The sequence below is a fragment of the Budorcas taxicolor genome, chromosome 15 (genome assembly GCF_023091745.1).
Source record: "Budorcas taxicolor isolate Tak-1 chromosome 15, Takin1.1, whole genome shotgun sequence".
Classification (NCBI taxonomy): domain Eukaryota; kingdom Metazoa; phylum Chordata; class Mammalia; order Artiodactyla; family Bovidae; genus Budorcas; species Budorcas taxicolor.
This window is the reverse complement of record NC_068924.1, coordinates 62,802,176-62,828,102: the sequence shown is the minus strand read 5'-3', so window position 1 is coordinate 62,828,102 and position 25,927 is coordinate 62,802,176. Positions and strand designations below refer to the sequence as shown.

The 25,927-nt window shown below is 54.1% G+C and overlaps 2 protein-coding genes across 2 annotated transcripts in view; one reads left to right on the top strand and one right to left on the bottom strand.

Annotated features, from left to right (window-relative positions):
* The window catches only part of ABTB2 (ankyrin repeat and BTB domain containing 2), a 183,314-nt gene extending 171,063 nt beyond the window's left edge, over positions 1-12,251 (top strand). Inside the window, exons 10-17 of the mRNA XM_052652239.1 lie at positions 440-669; positions 2,122-2,300; positions 3,129-3,234; positions 3,354-3,456; positions 3,982-4,072; positions 8,664-8,732; positions 9,374-9,487; positions 10,744-12,251. Of these exons, the coding sequence (XP_052508199.1) occupies positions 440-669; positions 2,122-2,300; positions 3,129-3,234; positions 3,354-3,456; positions 3,982-4,072; positions 8,664-8,732; positions 9,374-9,487; positions 10,744-10,941 (1,090 nt within the window). The 3' untranslated portion in view covers positions 10,942-12,251. The remainder of the gene's footprint in view (positions 1-439; positions 670-2,121; positions 2,301-3,128; positions 3,235-3,353; positions 3,457-3,981; positions 4,073-8,663; positions 8,733-9,373; positions 9,488-10,743) is intronic.
* Positions 12,252-18,046: 5,795 nt separating this feature from the next.
* The window catches only part of NAT10 (N-acetyltransferase 10), a 39,592-nt gene continuing 31,711 nt past the window's right edge, over positions 18,047-25,927 (bottom strand). The window contains exons 24-29 of the mRNA XM_052652424.1: positions 25,055-25,227; positions 24,430-24,549; positions 24,024-24,122; positions 23,589-23,662; positions 22,568-22,651; positions 18,047-18,844 (exon numbers count right to left, since the gene is read on the bottom strand). Coding sequence (XP_052508384.1) covers positions 18,733-18,844; positions 22,568-22,651; positions 23,589-23,662; positions 24,024-24,122; positions 24,430-24,549; positions 25,055-25,227 — 662 coding nt within the window. The 3' untranslated portion in view covers positions 18,047-18,732. The remainder of the gene's footprint in view (positions 18,845-22,567; positions 22,652-23,588; positions 23,663-24,023; positions 24,123-24,429; positions 24,550-25,054; positions 25,228-25,927) is intronic.

Below are 25,927 nucleotides of genomic sequence, written 5' to 3'. Positions count from 1 at the left end.
AACAACAACGTGGGAATATGCAAGTCAGCTGCTATTAGGACGATTGTTGTGTATCAGGCTCTGCATGTGATGTCACTTGAGCCTCACATTAACTGGGAGAGGATGACACTGATTCCCCATGCTACAGCGACAGAGCCATCAGGGCTCAGAGAGGTAGAACAACCTGTCTGAGATCACACAGGATGGCAGAGCCTGCTTGGCCCCAGAGCTCATGACTTCTCAGCAGTACCCGGATGGCAGAAGGGAGAGGTCTTCTGCCCCTTTCCCTGACTCACCCGGGGGCCCAGCCTGCCTGAGAAGGGAAGACCATGAGCCCTTTTTGCCCGCAGATGCCCCATAGTTGGCCCATCTGGGCCACAGGACGCTGAAAGGCAGCTCGGCAGGTACCATCCATGGCGGGAGCCTCGGACATCACTCTTCTTTGTCCCTTTCCCCACAGGAACGTCCTGAGGAAGCTCCTGACTCAGCCACAGCAGGCCAAAGCAGATGTGCTGTCCCTGGAGGAGATCCTGGCTGAGGGCGTGGAAGAGAGCGATGCATCCAGCCAGGGCAGCGGCAGCGAGGGGCCCATGCGCCTGAGCCGGACGCGCACCAAGGCCCTCCAGGAGGCCATGTACTACAGCGCGGAGCACGGCTACGTGGACATCACCATGGAGCTGAGGGCGCTGGGTGAGGCCACGTGGTGTGCGTGTACAGACACAGGCACACACATGCAGAGTCGCACACACACACATGCCGTGCTGCTCCTCAGTGTGCATGTACACACACACACACACACACACACGAGAGGGCCAGGCCCACAGGCCAGACAGGCCAGGAGGCAGTGGAGTGCAGGGCGGGCCTCCGCCCTCTCAAACCAAGACAGGTAGTGCCCTGAGCCTCAGAGAGTCCTCAGTGGGGACATGTCTCAAAAGCCTCACCCAGCCCTGTGCCCTCAGGGCCCCCAGCTTCCCTGGTCGAGGCCTGGTCATGTGGGAGCGTCTAGAGCACCAGGAGTCCACAGTTCTGGTCAGTGAGATGCTCTCCAGTCCATCAGCCCGCCTCCCCACCTCCTTGGCCTGCAAGCTTGCAGACTTCTCCTTTCCTCCCAGGCGGCTGGTCAGACAGACCTGGGGGAGATCCCAGCCCTGCCACGTTCCCTAGTGCTCCTCCCCTGTGAATGTGAAGTCGTCACACACAGCACAGGGCCCAGTGCCCACTAACCGTGGGCGCTCAGTGCATGACAGCATCGCTCCTCTCCTGGGGGGCCGCGACACACGAACACCCAGCGCTGGGCCAAGGAGGCGGGAGCCACACGGCCCTCTGGTGGCAGGCCAGCCTCAGTGCTCTTCCCTATGAAATGGGAATATCACTCCTGCACAGTCAGTAAACCAGTGATGCTGATGCTACCCTTGGCACCATGTCCCCAGGGAATGCCATCAGACCTTTTTAAATCCACAGTGAGGCTGGGGAGTAAGAAGCAATCTCTAATTATCAGAAACATCGCTGGTTTTTGTCATGACCTTTACAGAATAGTTCTGGATTACTCTGCGGCCCCAGTGACATACTCCAGGGAGCTGGTAAACAGTAATTACATGACATTGCGTGTGCACAGACACACCAGGAAGCCAGGCGCTGGGAAAAGCCCTTGGCGACAGAACAGGGTTCATTTCAGGCTTCTAGACAGGCATGGGGTCCTCTTGTCCCCACGCGCCCTGCATATCCTCTGGGCATTCGAGTCTCCGGGGCCACCCCTCCTAATTATAATGGTTCCTCCCCAGTAGGTAATTCCGGGGCCCAACAAGCCAGTGGGGCCAGTGTGGGTGCTGGGCCTGCCCTTGAAGGCTCCCAGGCTGAGCTGTGGATTTTCAGAGATCAGGCTCCCTGCACTTGGCCTGAAGCCATTCCTCCACCTCATCTGATGGGAACTTTGAGACCCTTTTATGTCTCAGGGAGGCCCGTCAGGGTGAACAAATGCTTTCCTTACTGGCTGTGCTGAGGTGGGGAGAGGGGGTGCCCCAACTTGGGCAGGGATCAGGTGCGTTGGTCTGCCGGAAAGGGGGCTGTCATGAGGTGGGCTCAGTGGTCCCTTTGGGGAGCGCTCTGCCCGGGGGGTGACTGCCCTTCCCCTTCCCGGTCCAGGCGTCCCCTGGAAGCTGCACGTCTGGATCGAGGCTCTGAGGATGTCCTTCTCCCAGTCTCGGTACTCAGTGGTGCAGAGCCTCCTGCGGGATTTCAGCTCCATCAAGGAGGAGGAGTACAATGAAGAGCTGGTGACTGAGGGCTTGCCGCTCATGTTTGACATCCTCAAGACCAGCAAGGTGAGACAGCCCCGGAGGCCCCGAGAGCCCACAGACAGACCCAGAGACTGACACACAGGCAGACAGACCACAGGACGCAGACAGACCACAGGACGGACCCGGAGACTGACACACAGGCAGACAGACCACGGGACGCAGACAGACCACAGGACAGACCCGGAGACTGACACACAGGCAGACAGACCGCAGGACGGACCCGGAGACTGACACACCGGCAGACAGACTGCAGGACGCAGACAGACCGCAGGACGGACCTGGAGACTGACACACAGGCAGATAGACCACGGGACGTAGACAGACCGCAGGACGGACCTGGAGACTGACACACTGGCAGACAGACTGCAGGACGCAGACAGACCACAGGACGGACCTGGAGACTGACACACAGGCAGATAGACCACGGGACGTAGACAGACCGTAGGACAGACCTGGAGACTGACACACAGGCAGACAGACTGCAGGACGCAGACAGACCGCAGGATGGACCCGGAGACTGCCTCACGGGCAGACAGACTTAGGGACACCCCCCTCACAGGGACGGAAGGACACAGGCACCCCGCAGGTAGACGTCCAGCCCTCGCCCGGACCTGCCTGACTGCAGAGGCTAGGGTTCTGTCTGGGCCAGAGCCTGGCCAAGAAAGCAGTCCGGGGAGCTGGTGTGGAAGACCGGGCCTCCCTCGCCAGACCAGATCCAGGGGGAATGAAGGGCAGTGCTGCGCTAATCCTGGCCTGGACTTTTGAAGCTGGCCTGGCGTACCTGGAGCTGTAAACACACGGCCTCCAGATGAGGGTTGAGCTGATGCCCCTCCCCGCCTCTCCCCCCGGCAGAACGACTCGGTCACGCAGCAGCTAGCGGCCATCTTCACGCACTGCTACGGCAGCAGCCCCATCCCCCGCATCCCCGAGCTCCGCAAGACGCTGCCAGCCAGGCTCGGTGAGGCCTCCCCACCTCCTCTCCCCTCCCCCTCCCTCTCATCTCTGTCCTCCTTCCCCTTCCCAAGTGCCTGGGCGGCAGGCACCTCCGTCATCCCCTTCTCCTTCCCCCTGCGACAGATCCTCACTTTTTGAACAACAAGGAGATGTCAGACGTGACTTTCCTAGTGGCAGGAAAGCTGTTTTATGCACATAAAGTCCTGCTGGTGACGGCTTCTAACAGGTAGGCAGCCCAGATAACAAATTCTCTGCCCCCTCCGGGAAGTCGGGGGAGGGCAGCTTCATTTAGATATGAGATTACGGGCAGGCTGGAGAAGAGCCTCTGCCCCCCAGAGGGTGGTCACAGAGCAGGGAATCCCCACCACCCACCCCACAGGGGACAGAGGGACAGTCATGAGGGGACCCAGAGTTCTCCCAGAGGAGCTGGGTCATTGTTCTGGTCAAGCCATTGCTTTTGATGATTAGAAAACACGAATGTTCTAACATGAAGGTCAGTTTTCCAGCCATGGGTGTTACGGTCACTAAGTGAGAGGGCAGCTGGGACAGATCGGGGCTCAGCCCAGCTATCTGTCAGCCTAGGATGATGTAAAACGTCACTTGCCCAGAATTCTTTTGCGAGCACAGCAGTGATTTTTAAAATGCTTCTGTCCCCTGGTGACCGGTCAGGCGATGGATGGGGCCTTTGCCACACAGTGATGGAATAAAAGTCATGTTCAAGCCTTTCCTTGTCTCATCTCCTTGGCTCCAGGTTCAAGACGCTGATGACCAATAAATCAGAGCAAGATGGCGACGGCAGTAAAACCATCGAGATCAGCGACATGAAGTACCACATTTTCCAGGTGTGTGTACCTCAGCACTGCGGGCTTTTCTAGGGGTGCCCCTCCCCCACAGGACCCTGACCCTGGCTGGTCCATCTGGGCGGGGTCAGCTATGAGTCAGTCATAGTCTTCCCCTCCATCCCTAATGCCTTCTGTGTTTTGCTGACTCAGTGGTCGGGTTGGAGCATCTAGGCTTTTCCCAGCCAAGGTAGCCTTTCCGTTGTGAGTTTGCGGCTTCAGAGTCTGTTTCATGGGCCCTGAGCTCTAACCACTGGGTGAGGGGTCTGGGCAGCCTGACGGGCATGTAAGGACAGGCGCACACCACACGTGTAACCTGTGAGCCCTTGTCCTGAGTGAGCTCCCAGTCCACAGACTTGCTTGAGCACTTGTTGGGAATGCAGAGCCTCAGGCCCCATGCCAGGACCCCCCACAGTTTAACAAGACCCCAGGTGGGTGGAGAGTGACGTGCGCGTGTACCAGTGTAGGCCCATCACTGTTCCTCGGCATCAGACCCTAGCCATGCCGGCTAAGCAGAAAGAGCCACAGGGAGCCCATCCTGGTTGTGGGAGATCAAGGTCAGGACTTTCGATCTCTAAGCTTCGGAGAATGTCAGAGGTTGCGTGACGGAAGCTCCGCAGGCTGGCCGCCAGGAGTGGCAGGCGAGGTCTGGAAGGGACTGGCTGGGGTCTAAGCTGAGCCCCAGTGGGGAGCTCCTTTCTAGAAAGTGGTCTTCAGGCTGTAGGTGTGACCCTTAGGGGCTGAGACGGAGGCTAAGAGGCAGCTGGTATGTGAACCCAGGACCTGGCCTTGCCCGGGACAGGCTTGTGACCTAATGGGAGAGATCACAGCCTCACAGAAGCGTGAGGAGCCACCGTCTAAAAGGGTTTAATCCCTCTCTCTTGTCCCTGGCAGTCATCTGTGTAGCATTTAGTCACTTATGGGTACCATGGAGACGGCAGTAAACAGGACAGGGACCCTGGCCTCCAGGAGACAGGATTATGAACGAATGTGACTGGGAGTGGTGGGGGAGGCACCGGCAGTGCAGGAAGGGGCACTGAAGCTGCGAAGGAGGAAATTTCCTGGGGACCAGGGTAGTCAGCCAGGTATCAGGAGCTCCAGGTAGCCAGAGCAATCCACACGAAGACCACCACCACCAGAGACCACAGCCTGTTCAGGAAATGCTCTCTGGCCAAGTCCTGGCAGCCGTTCAGGAGAACATCCAGAAATGAGGCTGAGGCTGCCCCCGAGGAGCCATCACATGAAGGGCTTGAGCTTTAACCCAAGGGTAGTTAGAAGCTGCTCTGAGTTCGCCACCATCGGTGACACTTAGCATTTATCAGTTAAGCGTCACAGCACAGTCCAGGAGGTGCACACATGTTGTTTTCCCCCCTTGGTCCATGAGGTGTCGCAGGTACAGAGAAGTTCGATAACTTGTTCAAGGTCACACAGCTGGGAGGTGATAGAGCCAGGGTTCAATCTTAGGGCGTGTGGAATGGTCCAGTTTGTGTGACCTTGCACACTCTGGAGGGTGAGGGGAGGACGGGCAGGACTGCAGCCGGGGGAGCAGGTGAGTGGCAGGAGAGAAATCCAGCTGAGTGACGATGGCGACCGGTAGAGGCAGCAGGGTAGAGGGGTGTGGATGAGGGGAGAGTGGGGGGCTTGGCGGCATTGGAGGAGGCCCAGGGTCGGGCATAGGGTATCTCCCCTCCCCTCTTCCCATCCCTTGAGCCAAACTCCCTGGGGAAGGGGAGCTTGCTTGGCTAAGAAGCCCAAAGTCCAGGTGAGTTGGAGCGTGAGGTGGGGTCACGACCCAACCCAGGAGGCGGTTTGAGAAGGGCAGCGGGGATTGGGCGGGAGGTGGGGGTGACAAGGGTGACCCCTGCCATCGAGGCGGCATCTGCTCAACTGGGGTGACCCCCGAGGCAGGAGAGGCTGGGCAGCCCTTGACGACTTCTCAGGCTTGTCACGGGGTAAACAGAGACAACAGGCCTAACCTCAGGGCACACGTGGGCCTGGGGCATGTTAGCCACTGGCCTGACCCTTTGGGTTCTCCGGGAACAAAGCTCTGCCATCCCGCAATGTGGAGGGGTGGGCAGGGGGAGGGGCAGCATGCGGCTGAAGCCATAGATCCAGGTCCGAGGCCTCCTAAAAAAGCCTAAGTTTCAGAGCAGCCCCCAGACATCTCATTGGCTCTCAAACACAAAGAGAACTTGAGATGTGTTTTCTAGAACAGGAAATGGAGGCCCAAGGAGATCTAAGCAATACTACCTCTAAAAGAAAGATAATGCTGGGCACAGAGGTTATGTAAAATTGCTTAATAGATGAAGGAAAAAGTAAAAAGAAACAGGTGAAATTTATTTAGCTTAATGTAGCCAAAATAGTATCATTCCACATAGAAAAATTTAATGAAATGTTTTTTTTTCGCACTAAATGTTTGCAATGCAGTTTTGACACAACACAGACATCACAGGTGTAGCCTCTTGCCAGGGTCACTGCCGACTAAACCTCAGCCTTTGGGGGATGCCCCTGCCGTTCTGATGCGGCTGTTGGCCCCAGTCCTGTCCCCGCAGTATTGGGGGCCTCCCTGTGGTCATGCTCCTGGTGGCCCACTCTGGGCAGAAGGAAGTGAGGCCATCCCTGCAGCTGGTCCTGCCTGGGCCTCACTGGGAGCAGCCCTTTGCCCGCTCCAGCCCTGCAGGCTGCCTGCTTTGGATGACCCACAGCCTGCCCGGGGGCTACCGGGCTGTGGGAAATTAATGTCCGCAGCTGCCTGCTAGCAGCCCGGTTCCCCCAGGGAGGCTCCAAGAGGGCAATTCTGGTCCCACTGCTGTGGGCTCATCTGCATTCAGGTGCCTCAGGGAGACCCATGTGCCACGAGAGCTGGGCCGGGCCCAGACCAGCTCCCAAAAGCGGCAGGAGGCTGCTTCTAGGCCAGGGAGAGGAGCCACAGGCTGGGCCCCTTCTCACCTCAGGTCTGCCCTGAGGCTAACATCTAGGGAAGAATCCCTGGAGATGGGAGCCGCCCCACTCCCAGTCCTGGGCACCCAGCTCCCAGGGTGGGGGATGGCAGAGGAAGCCAGGCGTGGGCCTGCCCGAGGCACACACTGCCTGGAATAGGGGGACACGGGTACATCCGTGTAACTAAGATCTCCACCTGAGCTCCAGCGGGGGCTGCGCAAGACCTCTGGGAGCCCGCGCTCCTGAGGGGAGGGGGCGGGCTGATGCCTCCTGGACAGGCCAGGACGCGGCTGGCAGGCCCTCTTCCCTCCCCCGCCCCGCCCCAGCGTGGGCTCCTTTCCTCTAGACCCTCTGGTGCCCCTTCCAGCCTGGGGGCCAGTCCTAACAGAGCCCGACTGTGCCGGCTGGAGCCGTGTTTACTTATACCCTTGCCAGCTCCTTGCTGGGGCCCTTTCTTCAGCCAACCAGGGAGAATCATTTTTCTTTTTCCAGCTGGAAACTCCCCAGTCTCCAGCATGATGGCAGAGCTTGTAAGTCAGACCTCAGCAGAACTAAACATAGCCCCCTCCCCAGGCCACCTCATGTGGTGTCGCAGGGCCCCCGCTGGTTGGCAGGGTGACCTCTGGGCCAGGTCCCAGGCCCCAGCACTGCACTGGCTTCCAGGAGGAGGTCGGGATCTGGCTAGCCCTGATGGGGAGGTCAGGAGTCAGGATTCTGAGGGTGGACAGTCGCCCCCTCAGAGCCCCCCATGTTTAGAATTTCCGTAAGAGGAGAAAATGAGTCGTGAGGTGCCTGGTGTGCTGGAAGGGTTCTGAGGAGGCGGGTCAGCCTCATCAGCCTACCTGCCTGGCCTCAGTTTTCCCAGCCGTGAAGAGCATCTGCCCTCCTGGGCTCACAGGGCTGTTGTGGGGATTGAAGTGAAGCCACTCTGTGGAAGGCAGCTTGCCATACGCATTCCAGGGGAAGCACAAAAATGCCTGATGAGAGTCGGGCGGTGTGCAGACGCTGGCACACAGAGGTCACGGGGCACCAGGGGCGGGAAACGGCTGGAGTGGCGCTCGGGACATGGGGGGGCACCGAGGGGCGGGCAGCGGCTGGAGCCACGCTCGGGGCAGGAGGTGGGGCACTGAGGGGTGGGCAGCGGCTGGAGTGGCGCTTGGGGTGAGGAGGCACCAAGGGCCGGGCAGTGGCTGGAGCGGCACTCAGGGCGGGGGGGCACCGAGGGCCGGGCAGCGGCTGGAGCAGTGCTCGGGGTGGGAGGTGGGGCACCGAGGGCCAGGCAGCGTCTGGAGTGGCGCTCGGGGCGAGAGGTGGGGCACCGAGGGCTGGGCAGTGGCTGGAGCAGCGCTCGGGGTGGGAGGTGGGGCACCGAGGGGCGGGCAGTGGCTGGAGTGGCACTTGGGGTGAGGAGGCACTGAGGGCCAGGCAGTGGCTGGAGCAGCACTCGGGGCGGGGGGGCACTGAGGGCCGGGCAGCGGCTGGAGCGGCGCTTGGGGTGAGGAGGCACCGAGGGCCAGGCAGCGGCTGGAGTGGCTCTCAGGGCGGGGGGGCACCGAGGGCCGGGCAGCGGCTGGAGCGGCACCCCAGGGGCGCGGGGTGAGCACGGTGGTGCTGTGGGCCCCCCTGGCCCTCACATGGGGCCTTTTTCCTGCAGATGATGATGCAGTATCTGTACTACGGGGGAACAGAATCCATGGACATCCCCGCTGGTGACATCCTGGAGGTGAGGACCTGGCCTGTCAGGGAGAGGAGCAGGGAGCCCCTGAGCCCATCCACCATGCCTGTGCCCAGCCTGAGACACCTGCCAGGTCTCACCCACCCCAATCTCAGAAACACAGCATTGGAGACATGAGGAGGGAGGGAAGGGGGCCTCTGCGAGGACCCCCTGCTTCCCTGCAGGTCCTCACTCTTCTGAGCACATGGGAAACGGTGCGCCTGTGGAACTCAACCTCCCGGGTGACCCCTCAGGGTTAGAAAGGGCCATCCCTGAGGATGGAAAGCCTAGGAGGATCAGAAGGCAGCAGGTACCCTCCCACCTTACCAGGTTACTGCTTAGAGAACGGACCTGCTGCTGGCCACGCGCCTGGCTAGAAAGTTGTGCAGATGAGCAGGCAGCTCATAGTTGAAGGCCTCGCGACATGAGAAATTCCAACCAATGTCTGTCACCTATCGGATACTTCCCAAGGTGTCCTAGCAAATACCTAGATGGCCTGGGGTAGAAATAAATCAAGGCCATCGGACTTAACTGGCAGGTGGGCAGGGAGGGTCCTGGGGGTCAGGAGGGCACACAGGGGCTCTCTGTTCTGTGATGCCAGGGCCATGGGCCTGGCCCCGCTCACCCACAGCCTCTCTTCCTCCTGCCAGCTATTGTCAGCTGCCAGCCTGTTCCAGCTGGACGCCCTGCAGCGGCACTGTGAGATCCTGTGCTCCCAGACCCTGAGCGTGGAGAGCGCCGTGAACACCTACAAGTATGCCAAGGTGAGGGCCCCCGCTGCCGCCCCTGCCCCCCATCACTCACCCTGCTGTGCCCTGGCAGCTTTGAAGGACAGTGTCACCCTCTCTGTGGCCTGAGGTCATGGCTGCCCAGTAAGGTGGCACAGCAGCTGGGGAGCTGAGCTCTGAGCCAGGTGGACCCCAGGTCCTGTACCAGTTGTGCTGCACTGGGCAGTGAGACCTGGGGCGGCAAAGAGCGGAGCCCCTCCAAGTCAGATCAGTTCTCAACACTACTCGAGTTTCTCCCCCTTGGTGCTCCTTAGTCTTCCTCGCAGCAGATGCCACGGTCACCTCCCACACCCGCAATGCATCAGCCACCCCTCTCCGTCCCGCTACCTCCACTCTCTCCACTCTCAGACGATCGCGTTGGCCTGGCCTCCAACACTTCCTGGCTTTCACCCTGCAGTCCACAAGGCTCTTTGAAAAGTGTGAAGATCCCGCCACTCCCCTACTGAAACTCTTCAAAGGTTTCCCACTGCAAAGTAAAGACCCAGCCCTTATCTGTCACCCCTTATGAGGCCCTCAGGACCCTCTCCCATCTCCCCTTCCAATGCCTCCCTCTCCCTTCACCTGGCCACGTGGCCCGCATCTCTTTCTCAACTCATTTCCACCCCAGGACTGCTGCAGTCCTCCAGTAAGTCTCCTCCCCCAGCTGCCCCCAAGTCACACACCTCTCTGCCCCTTCACCGACTCTCACTGCCTCAGAGCACTGACTACTGTCCGTGATCACCTGGCCTGGCTGGTTCCTTGGCTTCTCTCGTCCCCCTGATCTGGAACATCAGCTCTGAGAGCGCCTCACAGACCTGGGCCTCAGGGCCTGCATCCAGTGCCTGACCCAGAGAGGGCACTCAGGGTTTGCTGAGCGTTTACCACGTGAACACTTATGCTGCATATCCCACCGTGGACAGCCCCTGCCCTTAGGGACAGAGCGTCCAGTCCCATGGGGATGAGGACCGCCCCTCAACAAGCCGTCACCAGCAGGACCAGGCGGAGAACAAGATGCCAGGATGTTCCTGGTGGCACAGCTGGGATTTGAACCCAGATCAGTCTAACCTGAGGAGATGCTCACGGAAGGAATTCAGATGAGAAATTCAGTTGCCCTAAGATGCAGAGATAGGACCTGACTACCTCCCTGGGTCTGAGGCTTGAAGCTGGACCTTTGCCCCTGAGGACTGTTTGGGGGCAGTTTTGGGCAGGGCTGTGCTGAAGCTGTGGTCTCACCCCTCTCCCTGCCCCCACAGATCCACAACGCCCCCGAACTGGCCCTGTTCTGCGAGGGCTTCTTCCTCAAGCACATGAAGGCCCTGCTGGAGCAGGACTCCTTCCGGCAGCTTATCTACGGCCGCAGCAGCAAAGTGCAGGGCCTGGACCCGCTGCAGGACCTGCAGAGCACCCTGGCCGAGCGCGTGCACTCGCTCTACGTCACCTCTCGGGTGTGAGGTGTGGGGGCAGCTGGCTCTGTTACTAGGCCTCCCGGCGGGTAAGAGAGGCTGGGAGCTTCCTGGGGGTGTCTGGGCCAGCACACAGCCAGGACCAGTGGACATGCTGGGGCCTTGCTGGGCTGAGACTGGTTACTGGCACTCTTGGAGCCAGACTTGGGCAGGCCCAGAGCCTAACCATTTGCTCAACCAGTGATGAGCCAAGGGCAGGTGTGGCCACAAGTGGCCCTTCCCCACACCTGCCGCCTGGTTGCACCGGAGGGCTGCTGTGCACTCACCTTCGTGTGCCCCTCCCGGAGGCCCACGCCAATCCCACTCTGCTCTGCACAGCTTCTGGTCATGCCCTCCAGGCTCTAACCAGCCCACCTCCGGGGCCTCGGGCAGCTCAGACTGTCCGAAGTGGGGCTCCTGGGGGGTGTGGGCATCCTTATGAATGTAGAGAGTGTATGTCTATCTAGGCCTCAGGCCATTTCAGTCAAAAGCTGGTGTTTTTCCCTCAGTGTCACATCAGACAAACCTGAACTCAAGGCTGTGCCTTTCAAAGACCTGATGTGGCCTCCAGGGGGACTGGGGATCCCGCGAAGAGGGTCATTTTCAGCCTATTTCCTTGGTGTCTGGGCTCCTTTGGGCAGAGGGGTGGCTGGCCTGCTCAGTGAGTAGTAGAGAAGGCGGTTTGTTCCCCCACCAGCGCCTTCAAAGCTTTTGGTCTGAGCCAAGGGTGGGGCATAGTGGAGGAGCCTGGTGGCCTCAGCTTGTGCTGCTGCTGCTGTTTTTCAGGGGCCAATGTAAAGGGGTTGATTCTGAAATCCCAAGCCTAGAATTAGGCAGAGCCCTAAACATCCCTCCAGTCCAGTCTCTCCAGTGAAAGAGTCCTTTAACTTGGACTGGAGAGCAGGGCCCAGACTTCCCATTGGGAGCTGCGGGTCTTGGGGAACTTAAAGGTCGGGGCATAGGTAGACAGGAAGGATTGGAAGAGGCCCTTCTACTTCCCCGCTATCTGCCCCTGCCATCCTGTAGGCTCCAGGCTCTCCTGGGTGGGGACACATCACTGGGCCTGGACCCTTGTCGTATTTATGTACCAGACATCCGGGGCGTCTTCCGGAACAGCTTGTGCTGGATGTCCCCCTTTGGCTGTCTGGCTGTACCTTAGAAACTATTTATTCACCAGAAGCCCCAGGCACTTTAGGAGGTGTCCTTTCAGTCACCTTGAAAAACCCTGGGGGTTTGCAACCCTGGAAAATATTTTCAACTAGCTGCTTGAGCTGGATGTACAAAGGAATAGGCGTTATTTTATTGCTGTAATATTGTATGATACTGTAACTATACATTAATGTTGTCACCTATTGTAAATGTACTATGGTTTTATTAACAATAAACACTTGTTAACAATGACCTCATGGCTCCTTATAGAGGGTTATCCAAAGTTCAGAGCTAGGGAGGAGCCCTAAGGACCAGGAAGAGAACCTGGAGCTGATTCCCTGGTTATTGAGACACCTGTGTTTCAGAGAGAACAAAGCCCCGACCGGAAGCTGTGCATGGCCAGCCGCTAACCCCTGCCCTGCCCCTCCCAGGACGTGAGCCTGGATCCAACCCTCACTGAGCCTGAGTCTTCCTGTTCTGTCCAATGGGGTAGGTGTGTTCCCATTCGTTAAGTACTTACATGGCACCGAGCTGGACTGGAAGGACGGGAGCCCAATGCCAGGAATAAGCTGTCAGATTTTTCACAGAACTAGAACAAATAATCCTAAAATTTATAATGGAACCACAAAAGACCCAGAATTGCCAAAGCAATCCTGCAAAAAAGAAAGAAAGCAGGAGGCGAAACTTTCCCAGACATCAGACAATACTACAAAGCCACAGTAATCAAACCAGCATAGCACCAGCACTCATCATATAAACAGACACATTAACCAGTGGGACACAATAGAGAAACAAACCCACCCACCTATGGTCAGTCAGTCTTCATCAAAGGAGGCAAGAATGATGGAAAAAAGGAAAGTGGGAAAATGACAGTCTCTTCAGCAAGTGGTGGTGGGAAAGCTGGACAGCCACATGTAAATCAGTAAAGTTAGAACACTCCCTTACAACATACACAAAAAATAAAGTGCCTTTAAGACTTAAATATAAGACATAACACCATAAAACTCCTAGACAAAAACATAAGCAAAATATTCTCTGATATAAATTATACCAATGTTTTCTTAGGTCAGTTTCCCAAGGCAATAGAAATAAAAGCAAAAACAAACAGGACCTAATCAAACTTACAGGCTTTTGTAAAGCAAAGGAAACCATTAACAAAAAGATAACCTACGGACTGGGAGGAAAATTATTTGCAAATGAAACTGACAAGGGCTTAATTTCCAAAATACAGAAAGAGCTGTCACAGCTCAACATCAAAACAAAAGCAAAAAAACCCAATCAAAAAATGAGTAAGACCTAAAGAGACATTTCTCTAAAGACATACAAATGGCAATAAGCACATGAAAAGATGCTCATCATCACTAATTAGCGAAATGCAAATCAAAACTACAATGAGGTACCACCTCACCCCAGTTAGAATGACCATCAAAGTCTACAAATAAATGCTGGACAGGATATGAAGACAAGGGAACTTTCCTACACTGTTGGTAGCAATGGAAGTTGCTGCAGTCACGATGGAAAACAGTATGGAGTTCCTCAAAACTCTCTTTAGAGAGTTGCCATATGATCCAGCAATCCCACTCCTGGGCATATATCCAGACAAAACTTTAATTTGAAAAGGTACATTCACCCATTATGTTCACAGCAGCACTGTTTACAACAGCCAAGATATGGAGACAGCCTACATGCCCATCAACAGAGGGATGGTGGAGGAGATGCGGTGCACATATGCAATGAAACGCTACTCAGCCACAAAAAAGGATGAAATCAAGCCATTTGCAGCAACACGGATGGACCCAGAGAGTGTCATACTAAGAGAGACAAATACCATATGATATCACTTACATGTGGAATCCAAAACATAACACAAATGAACATATTTACGAAACAGACTCAGAACAGAACTGTGGCTGCCAAGCGGTGCAGGCGGGAAATGGATTGGGAGTTTGGGATTCCCAGATGCAGACTATTATATATAGAATGGCTAAAAAATTAGATTCCACCGTATACCACAGGGAACTATATTCAATATGATAGACTATAATGAAAAATATGAAAAAGAATATATTTATAAAACTGAATCACTTTGCTGCATAGCAGAAATTAACATAACACTGTAAATCAACTATACTTCAATAAAATTTTTAAAAAGACAGCTGTCAGGGACTTTCCTGCTGTGCCCTGAGCCCCGGGCCCCACCGCCCTGATGTGCAGAACTACTGCTAGGCTGTCAGAATAGTTGTTTGCAAATCCTTCCACGATGCAATTCTGCGTGGCCCAGTACAGGGAGGTCGGGGGCCTGATGAGGGACCCCCTGGCCTTTGGTGGCTGCCGCCTTCAGGCCCTGCTGAGCGCTTGCTGGCTGTGTCACCTGTTAAAGGACAGAAGACCAGAAGCCAGTGACTCAGGCCCAGAGGTTTTCTGGAATAGGTGGTAGTTGTCTTAGGTACAAAGTCCAGGTAGAAATAAAGGTTTTTAAAATGTTTCCCGTCTGAAGCAGGAGAAATTCCTAAGGTCACTGGGAACACTGACGGGAGTGGCTGTGGTTTCAGTGACCAACAGGCCAGGACTCTGGAGTTGGGGGACAACATAAAGACCCCACAGGGTCAGTCAGTCCTGGGAAAGATCCACTGTGGGCTTTGCTGGATGGAGGCCCAGGCACGGCAGCCTGAGGCCCAGCCTGGGGCCCTGGCCTCTGTGGGGAGAGGGCTTGCCATGGACCCATGGCACCCTCTGGTGGCCTCCGGTGGGAGGCACACCCCTTGGCACCATCCTCCTGGGCAGAGGCCTCTGCTAAGGTGGTTTGGGGGTGGGTTGTCCCTCCCAGCACTCACCATCTCCAGGGGCTCCCCTTCAGAGGTCTGTGCCCACCCTCCCTACAAGCTCCCCCACCCCTGCAGGAGATGCCTCAGTCAAGTATGCAGCCTAAGCAGCAAGGTCTAATCACCAGCTGGCTCCATACAGGAGCTCAGCCATATTTTCTTTTTAGGGGGTTGAAGATTGAAGGGAAGGTAACGTAAAGGGAGCAAGGCCCCTTCAAGCCTGCAATAATTAGAAAAAAAATCAGACATTCTCCAAGGAGCCAGGAGAAACTAGCGTGGAAACGGGACTGCCTTGCCACCTTACCTTGCCCCAATGGCCAGGCTTCCTCCTCCGGCCACCACTCAGGAGCGTGGGGGCTTCTCTCCTCTGCTGCCCACTTCAGGCTGTTAGCAGCCAAAGGCAGGCTGGGGAGAGGACAGTGAACTTCTCCTTAGCAGGGGAGCCTGCTAAGGGAAACGAGGGGGTGGTTTCCTTCTACTCCAGCTACCCTGCGGGCAGTTGAGATAGCTGACTCGGCCGGAGTCTCCACAGGAAACTCATCCCGACAGGCCACCAAGGCTAAAGCCGAGTCTGCCTCCCGGCTCCTGATACTTTCCCTTCTCCTGCCGGTTGCCCCACAGCAGCCAGATGTCGGGATTATCACAGCTTTCTCCTCAGCTGAACCACTGAAAGCCGAAGAAAAGCCTCAGCGTCTCCCTCTCCCGCCACCCCCTGCCTTCTGCAGAAGCTACTCCACCTTTCGGCTTTCACCAGTTGTTTAGAGAATGGAGAGCAGCATCTGGAGTCTGAGTCGCCTATTCAGGCCCAGGGGAGGCCAGTCCCACCCCCTCCAGGCCAGGGGACTGGCGGCTGGTGTGATGGCCTCAGATAATGAGCCTACATTTATCCAAGGTGACGGTCACTCCCCTCGTCCCCTCCCCCAGCTTCAGCAGCCCCCTTTGTGGCACTCCTGGTCACTCGAGGGTCCTCTGGGACTATGGGGGACAGATGAGCAGTGGAAACGTTGAAGCGGGCCAGCGCTGGCTCCCTCGCGGCTCGGTGGAGTGGCGGGGGGATGAGACCATTGAGGAATCTTCTTTGTTCAGGCTTTTTCGGCCCCTTCCCCAGCCTAGTGACAGCATTCATCGGCGGCCTATGTGAATTCATTTTGCAAGTGAGATTTCCTGAGACAGCGAGCTTTACAGATGTCACTCTGTCTGGAGGCCAGATGGTGAGGTCTGGGGGAGGCGCGCTTTTTCAGGTTTGGAGGAGAACCCAAGATCACAACCACCAAGTGCAGAGACCTGCACACACTTTGCACATAAGCGCCAAGACTGTACACGTAGGCAGAATGCTCACTTCCTTTTCATGTGCACAGAGAAAGGCCAGAGTACAGGCTTGTGGTTTTAGAACAAAGCCCGGCCTCATTCAGTCCATCGTAGCGCTTGTGGGCAACAGAGCATCTCCCCTGGGTTACACGTGCCACAGAACAGAGCCTTGGTGAACACCTGCTCCTCGCCAGGCACTGTCCTCTGCTCCTCACAGCGGCCCTTCCAGGGAGGTGCTGTCATTACCACCTGCAGTTTACACACATGTGGACCTGGGTGGAAGTAAGAAGCGTACTCCAGGTCACAGCAAGGGCCAGGCAGAGCCAGCATCAAGGCCAGAGAGAGTCCATGGAACAGAGCCGAGGACAGGCTTTGACACTAGAGGTGCTGAGCAAGACCAGGCCAAGCTGGGTCCTGCACCTGTAAGATGATGTGGCTGGAGAGGTTTTAACATACCAGCCAGCTCAGATCATTTGGGGCTGTGACTGCATTTTAGCCACTCTCTTTAAGAAAACCCTCTTTGATGGGCTTCCCTTATGGCTCAGTGGTAAAGAATCCACCGACCAACACTGAAGACGTGGGTTCAATCTCTGATCCGGGAAGATCCCACATGTTGCGAAGCAACTAAGCCTGCGCATCACAACTACTGAATCTGTGCTCTTCTAGAGCCCGGGAGACTAAAGCTCACATGCCTAGAGCCTGAGCTCCACACCAAGAGAAGCCACTGCAATGAGAAGCCCTGTACCACAACTAGAGGAAAGCACTCACAGCAAAGACCCAGCACAGTCAAATAAATTAATTTTTTAAAAAATCCTCTCTAAAAGGCAGGCTCAGGCACTCACCCGAGAAAAATGGATCAAAAATTATTTTTCATCTCATTGAACTTTCCTGTAGACTTAATGGGGGGAAGGCGTGGTGGTCCCAGGCACAGGCGGTCAGAATCTGCTCTCCTCCCTGTGGCCATCTGTCCTGGGAGCTGCACATTTAATCCTCTTTGCTCCAGAAGCTCCTCTTCCTTCCCTGTCTACAGACTAGACTTCTAGGAACCAGATAACCTACGAGGGCTGAGGAAAGGATCTATTTGGATTCACAGAAGACAGTCCTTTTAGAGTCTATGAAAAACCAAGGAAGAACAGTAACCAAGGCCACCGCAGGAATTCTTTAGATAAAAGTAAGAAAAAATACAGAAGCTGAAATCTGACTCAAGGAGCTTGGAAAGATCACCAGCAACTCACAGGCAGAGGCGAGGAGACAGGTAGATCAGAACCAGAGCACGACGGAGCCAGCTTCCACTCTGAACTCTCCCTGCACTTGGTGACATGAATAGAGAGCGACTGCACAGAACCAGCAGAGGGGGAGTTCTGTGGTGCTCCAGCGGTTAGGACTGCAAGCTTCCACTGCAGAGGGCCCAGGTTCGATCCCTGGTCAAGGATGGCAGGGACCGGGTTTCAATAAAAATGGTATCAGACTTAGGACTGGAAAAAAGATACCAAACATTCCACAGTACACATGAAGCCACCACACTCCTGTCCACAAGAGACGGAGGGAACCAAACAATCTGACAGGAGCTAGGGATGAAGAGAGGCCCAGCTGGCTGGCTTCCAGGTGCCGCACCAAGTGCTACGGAATGACCACAGGAAGCACGGGTCAGCGCGGTCAATTCCCCCACGGGCTCCCAGCTCGGTAAGCCCCAGCCACCCTGAGCCTTGATGCTGGCACCCTCCCAAGTGCACCTGCAGCCAAGATCCACCAGAAGAAATGGGCAAAGTCAACTCCCATCTAGGTGCAGTCGACGAGCACACAGGCCGCTGGTCTTTCTAGGATGTTATTTATTAAAAATAGATTCTCTATCTCCCCTCATCCCTGCTAGCAAAAGGGTCTTTCCCAACATTTTTTTTCCCAAATGGATGAAAGAACAGGTTATTGGGGACTCAGATATCATATCGTTCCCTAAGTTGAGAAGTCAAGCTTTTCTGGGTCACTGCTGGGGGAGGAAAGGGTCGGAACATGGCAGTGTGGGTCCCAGCGCTTAAACGTGGCTGACACGGCCATACAGCTGGACTAGAGCTCCTGGGACTCCAGGCTTCAGGGAGCCTGGGCAAGTTCATGATGACAGGCCTTGATGCTCCCCCCGCCGCCTCCGGGGTCTCCAGACAGCCGTGTACTTGATGCTCGAGAAGAGACGAGAGCCAGCACGGCTTCAACATGTGCAAGAAGGAATGGAGAAAGCTGGGCCCAAAGCGAAATATGAACGTATGGGAAAGGCAGGCCTGGACTGGGGGGAGGAGAGACGGCAATAACGGTGAGCCAACCATCGCGCTCTTAGCAGAGCCCCTCGGAAGCGACACTGCCTTAAGCCATGTTCAGCTCATAGACTGAATTCCTGGCCCGCTTCTGGGTTTCCTGGGGATCCTGTTGCTTTTAATAGTCCAGTCAGCTGCCACTCAGCCCTGCCAGAGTCAGTCCTGCAAGTCAGGGTATTTCCTTATGAGTCAGCCGCCAACGCCCAAGTGTCTCTCCACTATTTCTTCCGCTTCAGTTTCATATCTTTTTTGTTCTTCATATCTCTGTTTTTCTTCAACTTTTTGTTCTGTTTGGGTTCTTGTTTGGCCTCCAGCTTCCTTTTCTTGTCACTGGAAAAGAAAGAACAAGAATCATAAGAAAAACATGCTGGATCTGTTACCTCTTTCAGACTGCTCTGCTTTGTCTGAGAAAGGGTTTCCGTCATCTGAAACTTGATGTAAGAATGTGCAGTTACACAGACGTGTTCTCTGTAGGCCTACGGGGCGCTGTGCTGGGGGCTGAGGACACAACGTACCAACCCCATTCCTGCCCTGACCGAGCTTAGTCTGTGGAGGAAAAAACCTATACCTCAACTCCTGAAATCTGCACATTTCCCCTCCTAAAACTTAAAAATCCAAGGCATCACAAGAAAAATTCATTCCCATCAATTACCACTGAGGATTACCCTGGACACCAGACACATTATCCCAGTGACCGTGAGGATAGTCCCCAATATAATACAAAGCATGAAATTCCCAGAAAAACCATACAGTACTTTTTGATGTGCTGTTATCTTTCCTAAGTGAGAAGAAAACCGAAAGGAATAGGGACACACTTCAGCTGGCCACTGGTCCCTCACTGACAGATTAATAGGAGAATAGCTCAGAAACGGCCACCTTCCTTCCAGCGTACAGGTTACAAATTTCTCTCCAGTCTCATTCTGCCCTGAAAACAAACATCTCCTTAGAAGGAGAGGGTGAACAATTCTGTCCAGAGACCATTAACATCACGTGAATGAAATGACTGCTAATAAAACAAACAAAAGATGCCTCAAATGGATACAGAATGACAGTCAGTGTTTTCACCTCCAAAAGCACAAGCTCTGACGTTAACACTGAACCGTGGACGCACAAATAGCCACACAGGCTGGGGAGTAATGCAGGAGGCTCCTCCAGGCAGTGGCAGCCGACCCAAAGGCAGGAGCAGCGGAGCACGGGGCGAGGCTGCCACACACCGTGCATGCAGCCGGCCTCACTCCAAAGCCACCACGGTCAAGGCGGCGGCCACCATCAGCCCTGGGCCACGCCTGCTTTTTCGTCCAAACCAGAAATTAGAACACACTGACAGTGGGCTTTTGTGCCATGACAGAGACCATCATGAAAACAAGGCCAGCACTGATGGGGGAGACCTCCAGGCTGCACAGTGACTTATGGAGATGGCAGAAGAGGATAAGCTGATTTCGGGGGTCTATGGCTCCTAGAGTCACAAGATGTCCTCTTTTCAAATAAACTCTTCAGGGAACCCTGTTGATGACAATGCCAACAACTCACCCTCTCCACGAACCCCCAAGCCAACCCTGGAAGTCTCATCTCCAGAGGCCCAGGGCAGGGGAGGCCTCACTGTGTTCCCCAGGGAAACTCCAGTGAAGGTTCCGGCCCACGGAACTATTGCCATCCTCAAACACGTGGCTCTGCAGAGAAGTAGCTGGGGCAAGGGTTTATCAAAAAGCAGTCCAAGGAGTTCTGGAGCTCCCCAAGATCCCTCCAGGTGGACCACAAAGTCAAAACTATTTTCAAAACAATCCCAATACATAATCTGCCTTTTCCACTTTCATTCTCTCCCAACTATTCTATTTTCCAGAGGCTACAAGCCATATGATATCACAGCAGATTGAAGGCAGAAGCAGATGAGAGAATCCAGCTGCTTTCTAGTTTCCCAAATATTAAAGAGATTTGGAAAAACAAATGTAAAACATTCTCACTTTTCTCATTGAAATTTTTATGAGAAGGTTATTAAAAAAATTTTTTGTCAATGTATGGCAAAACCAATACAGTATTGTAAAGTAAAATAAAGTAAAAATAAAATTAAAAAAAAAAAATTCAAAAAAGAATTTTTTTTAAACCCATAATGAGTCCATGACTGTTAATTTTGAATGAGAAAACTTTTTTTTTTAAACTTCTCAGTATTTCATTTCTAAGATGGGAAATACTGATAGATACAACCAACATGCACAAAAGCCATTTGGGGTCCGCAACCCAAAATGTTGAGAACCACTGGCTTAGAGGAAGGAGATCACAGCAGGTAAAACTATGGGCTTTGCAGACAGACCTGGTCCTGATTCTGGCTCTGTCTCTTATTAGTTATATGCTTCTTGGGAAGTCACTTAACATCTGAGAGCCTTGGTTAGTACTTCATCTTTAAAACACTGATATAACTATAAAACTCCTAGAAGAGAACATGGGCAAAACACTTTGACAAATATCATACCAATGTTCTCATAGGTCAGTCTCCCAAACAGAAAGAAAAACAAAAATAAATAAATGGGATCTAATCACACGTACAAGCTTTCAGACAGCAAAGGAAACCATAAACAAAAAGAAACCTACAGAATGGGAGAAAACATTTGCAAATGATGCAATCAACCAGGGCTTGATTTCCATTTCCAAAATATACAAACAGTTCCTACAGCTCAATAAAATAAAAAGGTGAGAAGACCTAGAGACCTTTCTCCAAAGAAGACATACAAATGGCCGACAGACACATGAAAGTATGCCCAACACTGCCAAGTGTTAGAGAAATGCAAATCAAAAGCACAGAGGTACTACCTCATGCTGGTCAGAAGGGCCATCACTAAAAAGTCCACAATTAACAAATGCCGGAGCGAATGTGGAGAAGAGAAAACCCTCCTACACTGTTGGTGGGAATGTGAGTTAGTGCAATCGGTATGGAAAACAGAGGATGAGATGATTGGATGGCATCACGGACTCAATGGACATGAATCTGAGCAAACTCTGCCAGATGATGAAAGACGGGGAAGGCTGGAGTGCTGCAGTCCATGGGGTCGCAGAGGGACGGACTGAACAACAACGGAAACCAGCATGGAGGTTTCCAAGCAGATTAAGAATTACCCTATGATCCAGCAATCCCACTCCTGGGTATTTATCTAGACAAAACTATAACTCAAAAACATGTATGCACCCCTATGTATACAGCAGCACTGCTCACAACAGCCAAGACATGGAAGCAGCCTCAATGCCCACTGAGAGATGAACAGGTGAAGAAGATGCAGTGCGCGTATGCAATGAAGTAATACTCAGCCGTAGAGAGAATGGAGTAACGCCATTTGCAGCAACATGGGTGCGACCAGAGCTCATCATACTAAGTGAAATAAGCAGAGGAACGACAAACACCACATGACACCACCGATACCTGGAATCTAAAATGCGACACAAACAACCCGCTCTGTGAAACCGTCACAGAAACAGAGACCAGACCTGTGGTTGCCGAAGGGGAGGGAGGCAGGAGAGGGAGGGAGTGGGAGCCTGGGATCAGCAGATGTGAACGGGTACATACAGAATGGATAAGGAAGGTCCTACCACACGGCCCAGGGAACTACATTCAAGATCCTGTGACAAACCACAATGGGAAAGAATACGAAAAAGTATATATAACTGAGTCATTTCACTGTGGTACAGCAATACTATCAGTCAATTACACTACACTGTAAGTCAATTACACTTCAATAAAAGAAAAGCAGTGATGTAAGAACAAAGCCACCTCTGTTGTCCTGAGCATGAAGGGAAAGCTGCATTAAAGCCCCCAGGAAGTGCTTAGCAGCAACTCCAAGGCTGTTCAAGCCCAGTTCCCTGACATGTCTAGGAATCTGAGGGACGCAGAGATCCAAGCCTCCAACTGATCAGTAGGAGATACGATACAAAAGGAGCAACCCTCAAAGGAGGGAGCAGTGACTCCTCAAAACACCTGCGCCAGCCTCCTTTCCCAAGTGAAAGCTACTAGGGAAGCAGAGAGAAGGCCAGAAGGCCTCTCCTGCCTGGTGGATGCCGGGCCCTCACCTTTTCAGGCTGACGATCGAGGCATTCTGCCCGGCTTTGTTCAAAACTTCATTCCATTCTTCGTCATCCCCACGGATTACATATCTATAAAAATAAAAGGGAATATCAAAGCCTGCTCAAAGGAACAGAAGACAGCTTAAAAGAAAGTAAGAGGGTGGTGACGTTCTCATCACACACGTCCTGCCATGAGAGCCAGGCTGAGATATGCCAGCGTCTGCACATCAGAGAGCAGGGGACGGGAACGTCACCGGAGCAGGCAGGGGTCACGGGCACAGAGGCAGCCACCCGACTTCTCCCACTCAACTCACCAACCACCCAAGAGAAGCCTCCTGTTACCCCCACCATCTCCCTGCTCGCCCCCACCTCCACAGCCCACAAGCCCCTGCACTGTGCCCTGCCCCCCCCCACCTCTGGGATCTAGCAGTCCTGACAAGTCAAGGGTCTGATGCTGCAAAGCCGAGGGCAAAGCTCAATACCCTGCTCTCAGACCTCCAGGCTGCCTCCATCTGATGTCCAACCACCACCCCTAATGACTCGGCAACGGGACTACAGGTCAAAAAGGCTCCGAGGCCACCAAATTCTGGAGCATTATTCACAATCTAAGGGGCAGGCACCACTGTTGTAGCTGAAGCTCGAAAAGGGCTGTAACTTCCAGGGCACAGAAGGTTGGAGAGCAAGAGAGTTTTGTTGGAATGTTGGCCATAGAACCCTTTCTTCAAATTCACATCAAAAGCCAAGTATTAAAAAGTAGCCACTGAAAGTGGGCGCTTAAGGATCAGCAGCCCCCTCCCCTGAGGGGCCTGGGACACAATACCATTTGCAAGTCATGACTTACAAAGTGGCAGAGCAGATCTGGGGAAAACAAATCTTTCAAAATTATGCAAATAGTGAATGGGGAGATTTTTAGCTATTAGTGCTTCTAAGAACAATCCCATGAAACACAGCTTTTGGGGCACCCAGGATGTGAATTAGAAGAAATGAGCAGTCTCTGTGCTTCCCACGAGCCGCCGAGGGGCCTTACTGAGAGAGGTCCATGTCCTTCAGCTTCCCCACTTCTTTCCTGTGTTTCTCCTGAAACTCCTTGGCTGCTTCATCCTGTGGTCAGAGTCAGGCAGGGGGCAAATCAGACAGAGGTGAGGGGGAGGAACACCGTCACGACCACCAGCAGACCTCTCCTTCACCACGTTCACCACCTCCCACACCTGCAGAGGAAGCTCTTACTAAAGTGTATAGGACGTTAAAACATGCCTTCTGAAAAATCTAAAAGGACAAACAAGTATTGCAACAGAAGCTGCCTGACTGCCGGCTCTCACACACACTCAGCGGGAGGCCTCGTCCAGGGCAGGGAGCACACACAAAGGCAGGGAAACTTGGGGAGTGCGCTCCTCACACCCCTAGGACCCCAGCGCCGAGGGCCCTTCCTCCAGGGCAGAGAGAAGAGGTTCGGTGTTTGTACCAGGTCGTCGCGCAGCGTCTTCATTGTGGGCTCCATAACCACATCCTTCACTGCCACCATCTGCTCCTCGATGGCCTTCTCCTGCACTTCATTGAACAGCTACGAAAGACCAAGGCCGAGAAGCAGCAGATGAAGGAGCAGCCGAGACCCAACCACTCGTTACTCAACCACTGAGCGCATACTCCGTGTGGTTTAGGAGTCCACGCACTCGGGGGTGCAGGAAAACAGTGGAGACAAGGTACACTCCAATCGGGGTACCTCTGGGAGAGAATGTTACAGCTGAAGCCCCCCATTTCTGTGTGTGTGTGAGAGAGAGAGAAGATCTGAGGCAATCAGAACCAAATGTTAACATCTCTGCATCTTTGGGCAGAAAATGGGCCAAAACCCTGCCCTCGGCTGAGGTTACCTTCACAACTTTGCGGATGATCCGGTTGAAAAGTCCCATTAATTGGCCCGAGGGCAGCTCAATCTCCTTTTCCAGCTGGTCCACGGACTTGTGCTGCAGGCCGATCCCCAAGAGAAGAGCCTGGGAGACAGGAAATCTGTTGGAGTGGCTGCCAGAACAGGGTTTTATCCGTTAAAATGGCACCGAGAACCAGAGTTACTCTCCCTTGGTCAAAACGTCGACTGGCACTATTAGGAAATCATCCACCAGGAAGCACGCCTTCCTCCTGAAATCCCCAGACCAACTTCTTATCCTGGCAAACAGCCGCTTCACAGCTGTGTTACAATACAGGGTGCTCTTGGACCTCTGATAAGCAGAGAAAGAAGTGAGGCACACGGTGGGGTAGAAGAATGTGGATTCAGACAGCGGCTCTTCTGCTGTTTTGCTGGGTGCATGGCTTGACTGGAGAGCCCAAGGGTCCCCTACCTGCAAAAGGGGATCCCTACCCCCTCATCAGAACCATGAAGAAGTAAATGCTATCAGAACCACAAAGAACTAAATGCCCAAAGTTATGTCATAGCAGCCGACCAACTTCCAGCATATAAACTGCTCCACAAAGCCAGCACACGAGCAGCAGGTAACCTACCGACTGGGCCGCAGACAGGGCCAGGTCCCCCAGCTGGTTCAGGAAATACAGCCGGGAGATGGCCGGGATCATGTCCATGATGAGGTGATAGTCAACCATGTTCCGTGAATACATCTCTAGCCTCTTCAGATCGTAGGGGAGGAAGAGTGCTTCCAGCTCCTCCCGGCGTAGGGCTGGACATGCGACAGAGCCAGACGGGTCAGGGCAGCCCGACACCCTTGCTGGAATTCCCACATGGCACGCACAAAGGTCCCTGGGTGGCACCCAGCAGCTGTTCCTCCACCAGTCTTCAGCCAGAACAGGGGAGGACCACCCGAAAGAGCCTGCCCACCCATACAACACCCTGCCTCAGGCAGCCCTGACCTCCTCACGCAGAGGGGAGGCGGCTCAGGCTGTGTGACAGGGGTGGGTGGTACGTGACCCTCGTGTTGGCATGGGACTCTAAGCATCAGTGCCCTGGGGTTAGAGGACCCCAGCATTTTCCCCACTTCATCACTTCTCTTCAGGACCCAGCTTTGCAGGCAACACACAGGCTCCCACTCCCAGCTCCAGAAACAGATTTTTCCACCCAAATATAATTGATCCCAAAAGAGACACACATTCACATAACAACCAACAGGGGGGAAAAATCCCCATAGCTGTTCGCACTAATGATCCTTTACACCTTTTTTATATTTTAAGTATTCAAACAGAATCTGTGTGCCCAAAGCATTTCTATGTGTTGGCTACAGAAGGTTGGCAGCAGATTCTTATTACAATTTCATGAATGAGGAAATGGAGCCTCAGAATTGAGCTAGTTGCCCTAGCTCACGGGATTTAGAACAAGTTCCAGAACTGACTAGCTGCAGGCCTTACATATGTCTCTGAAGCCAA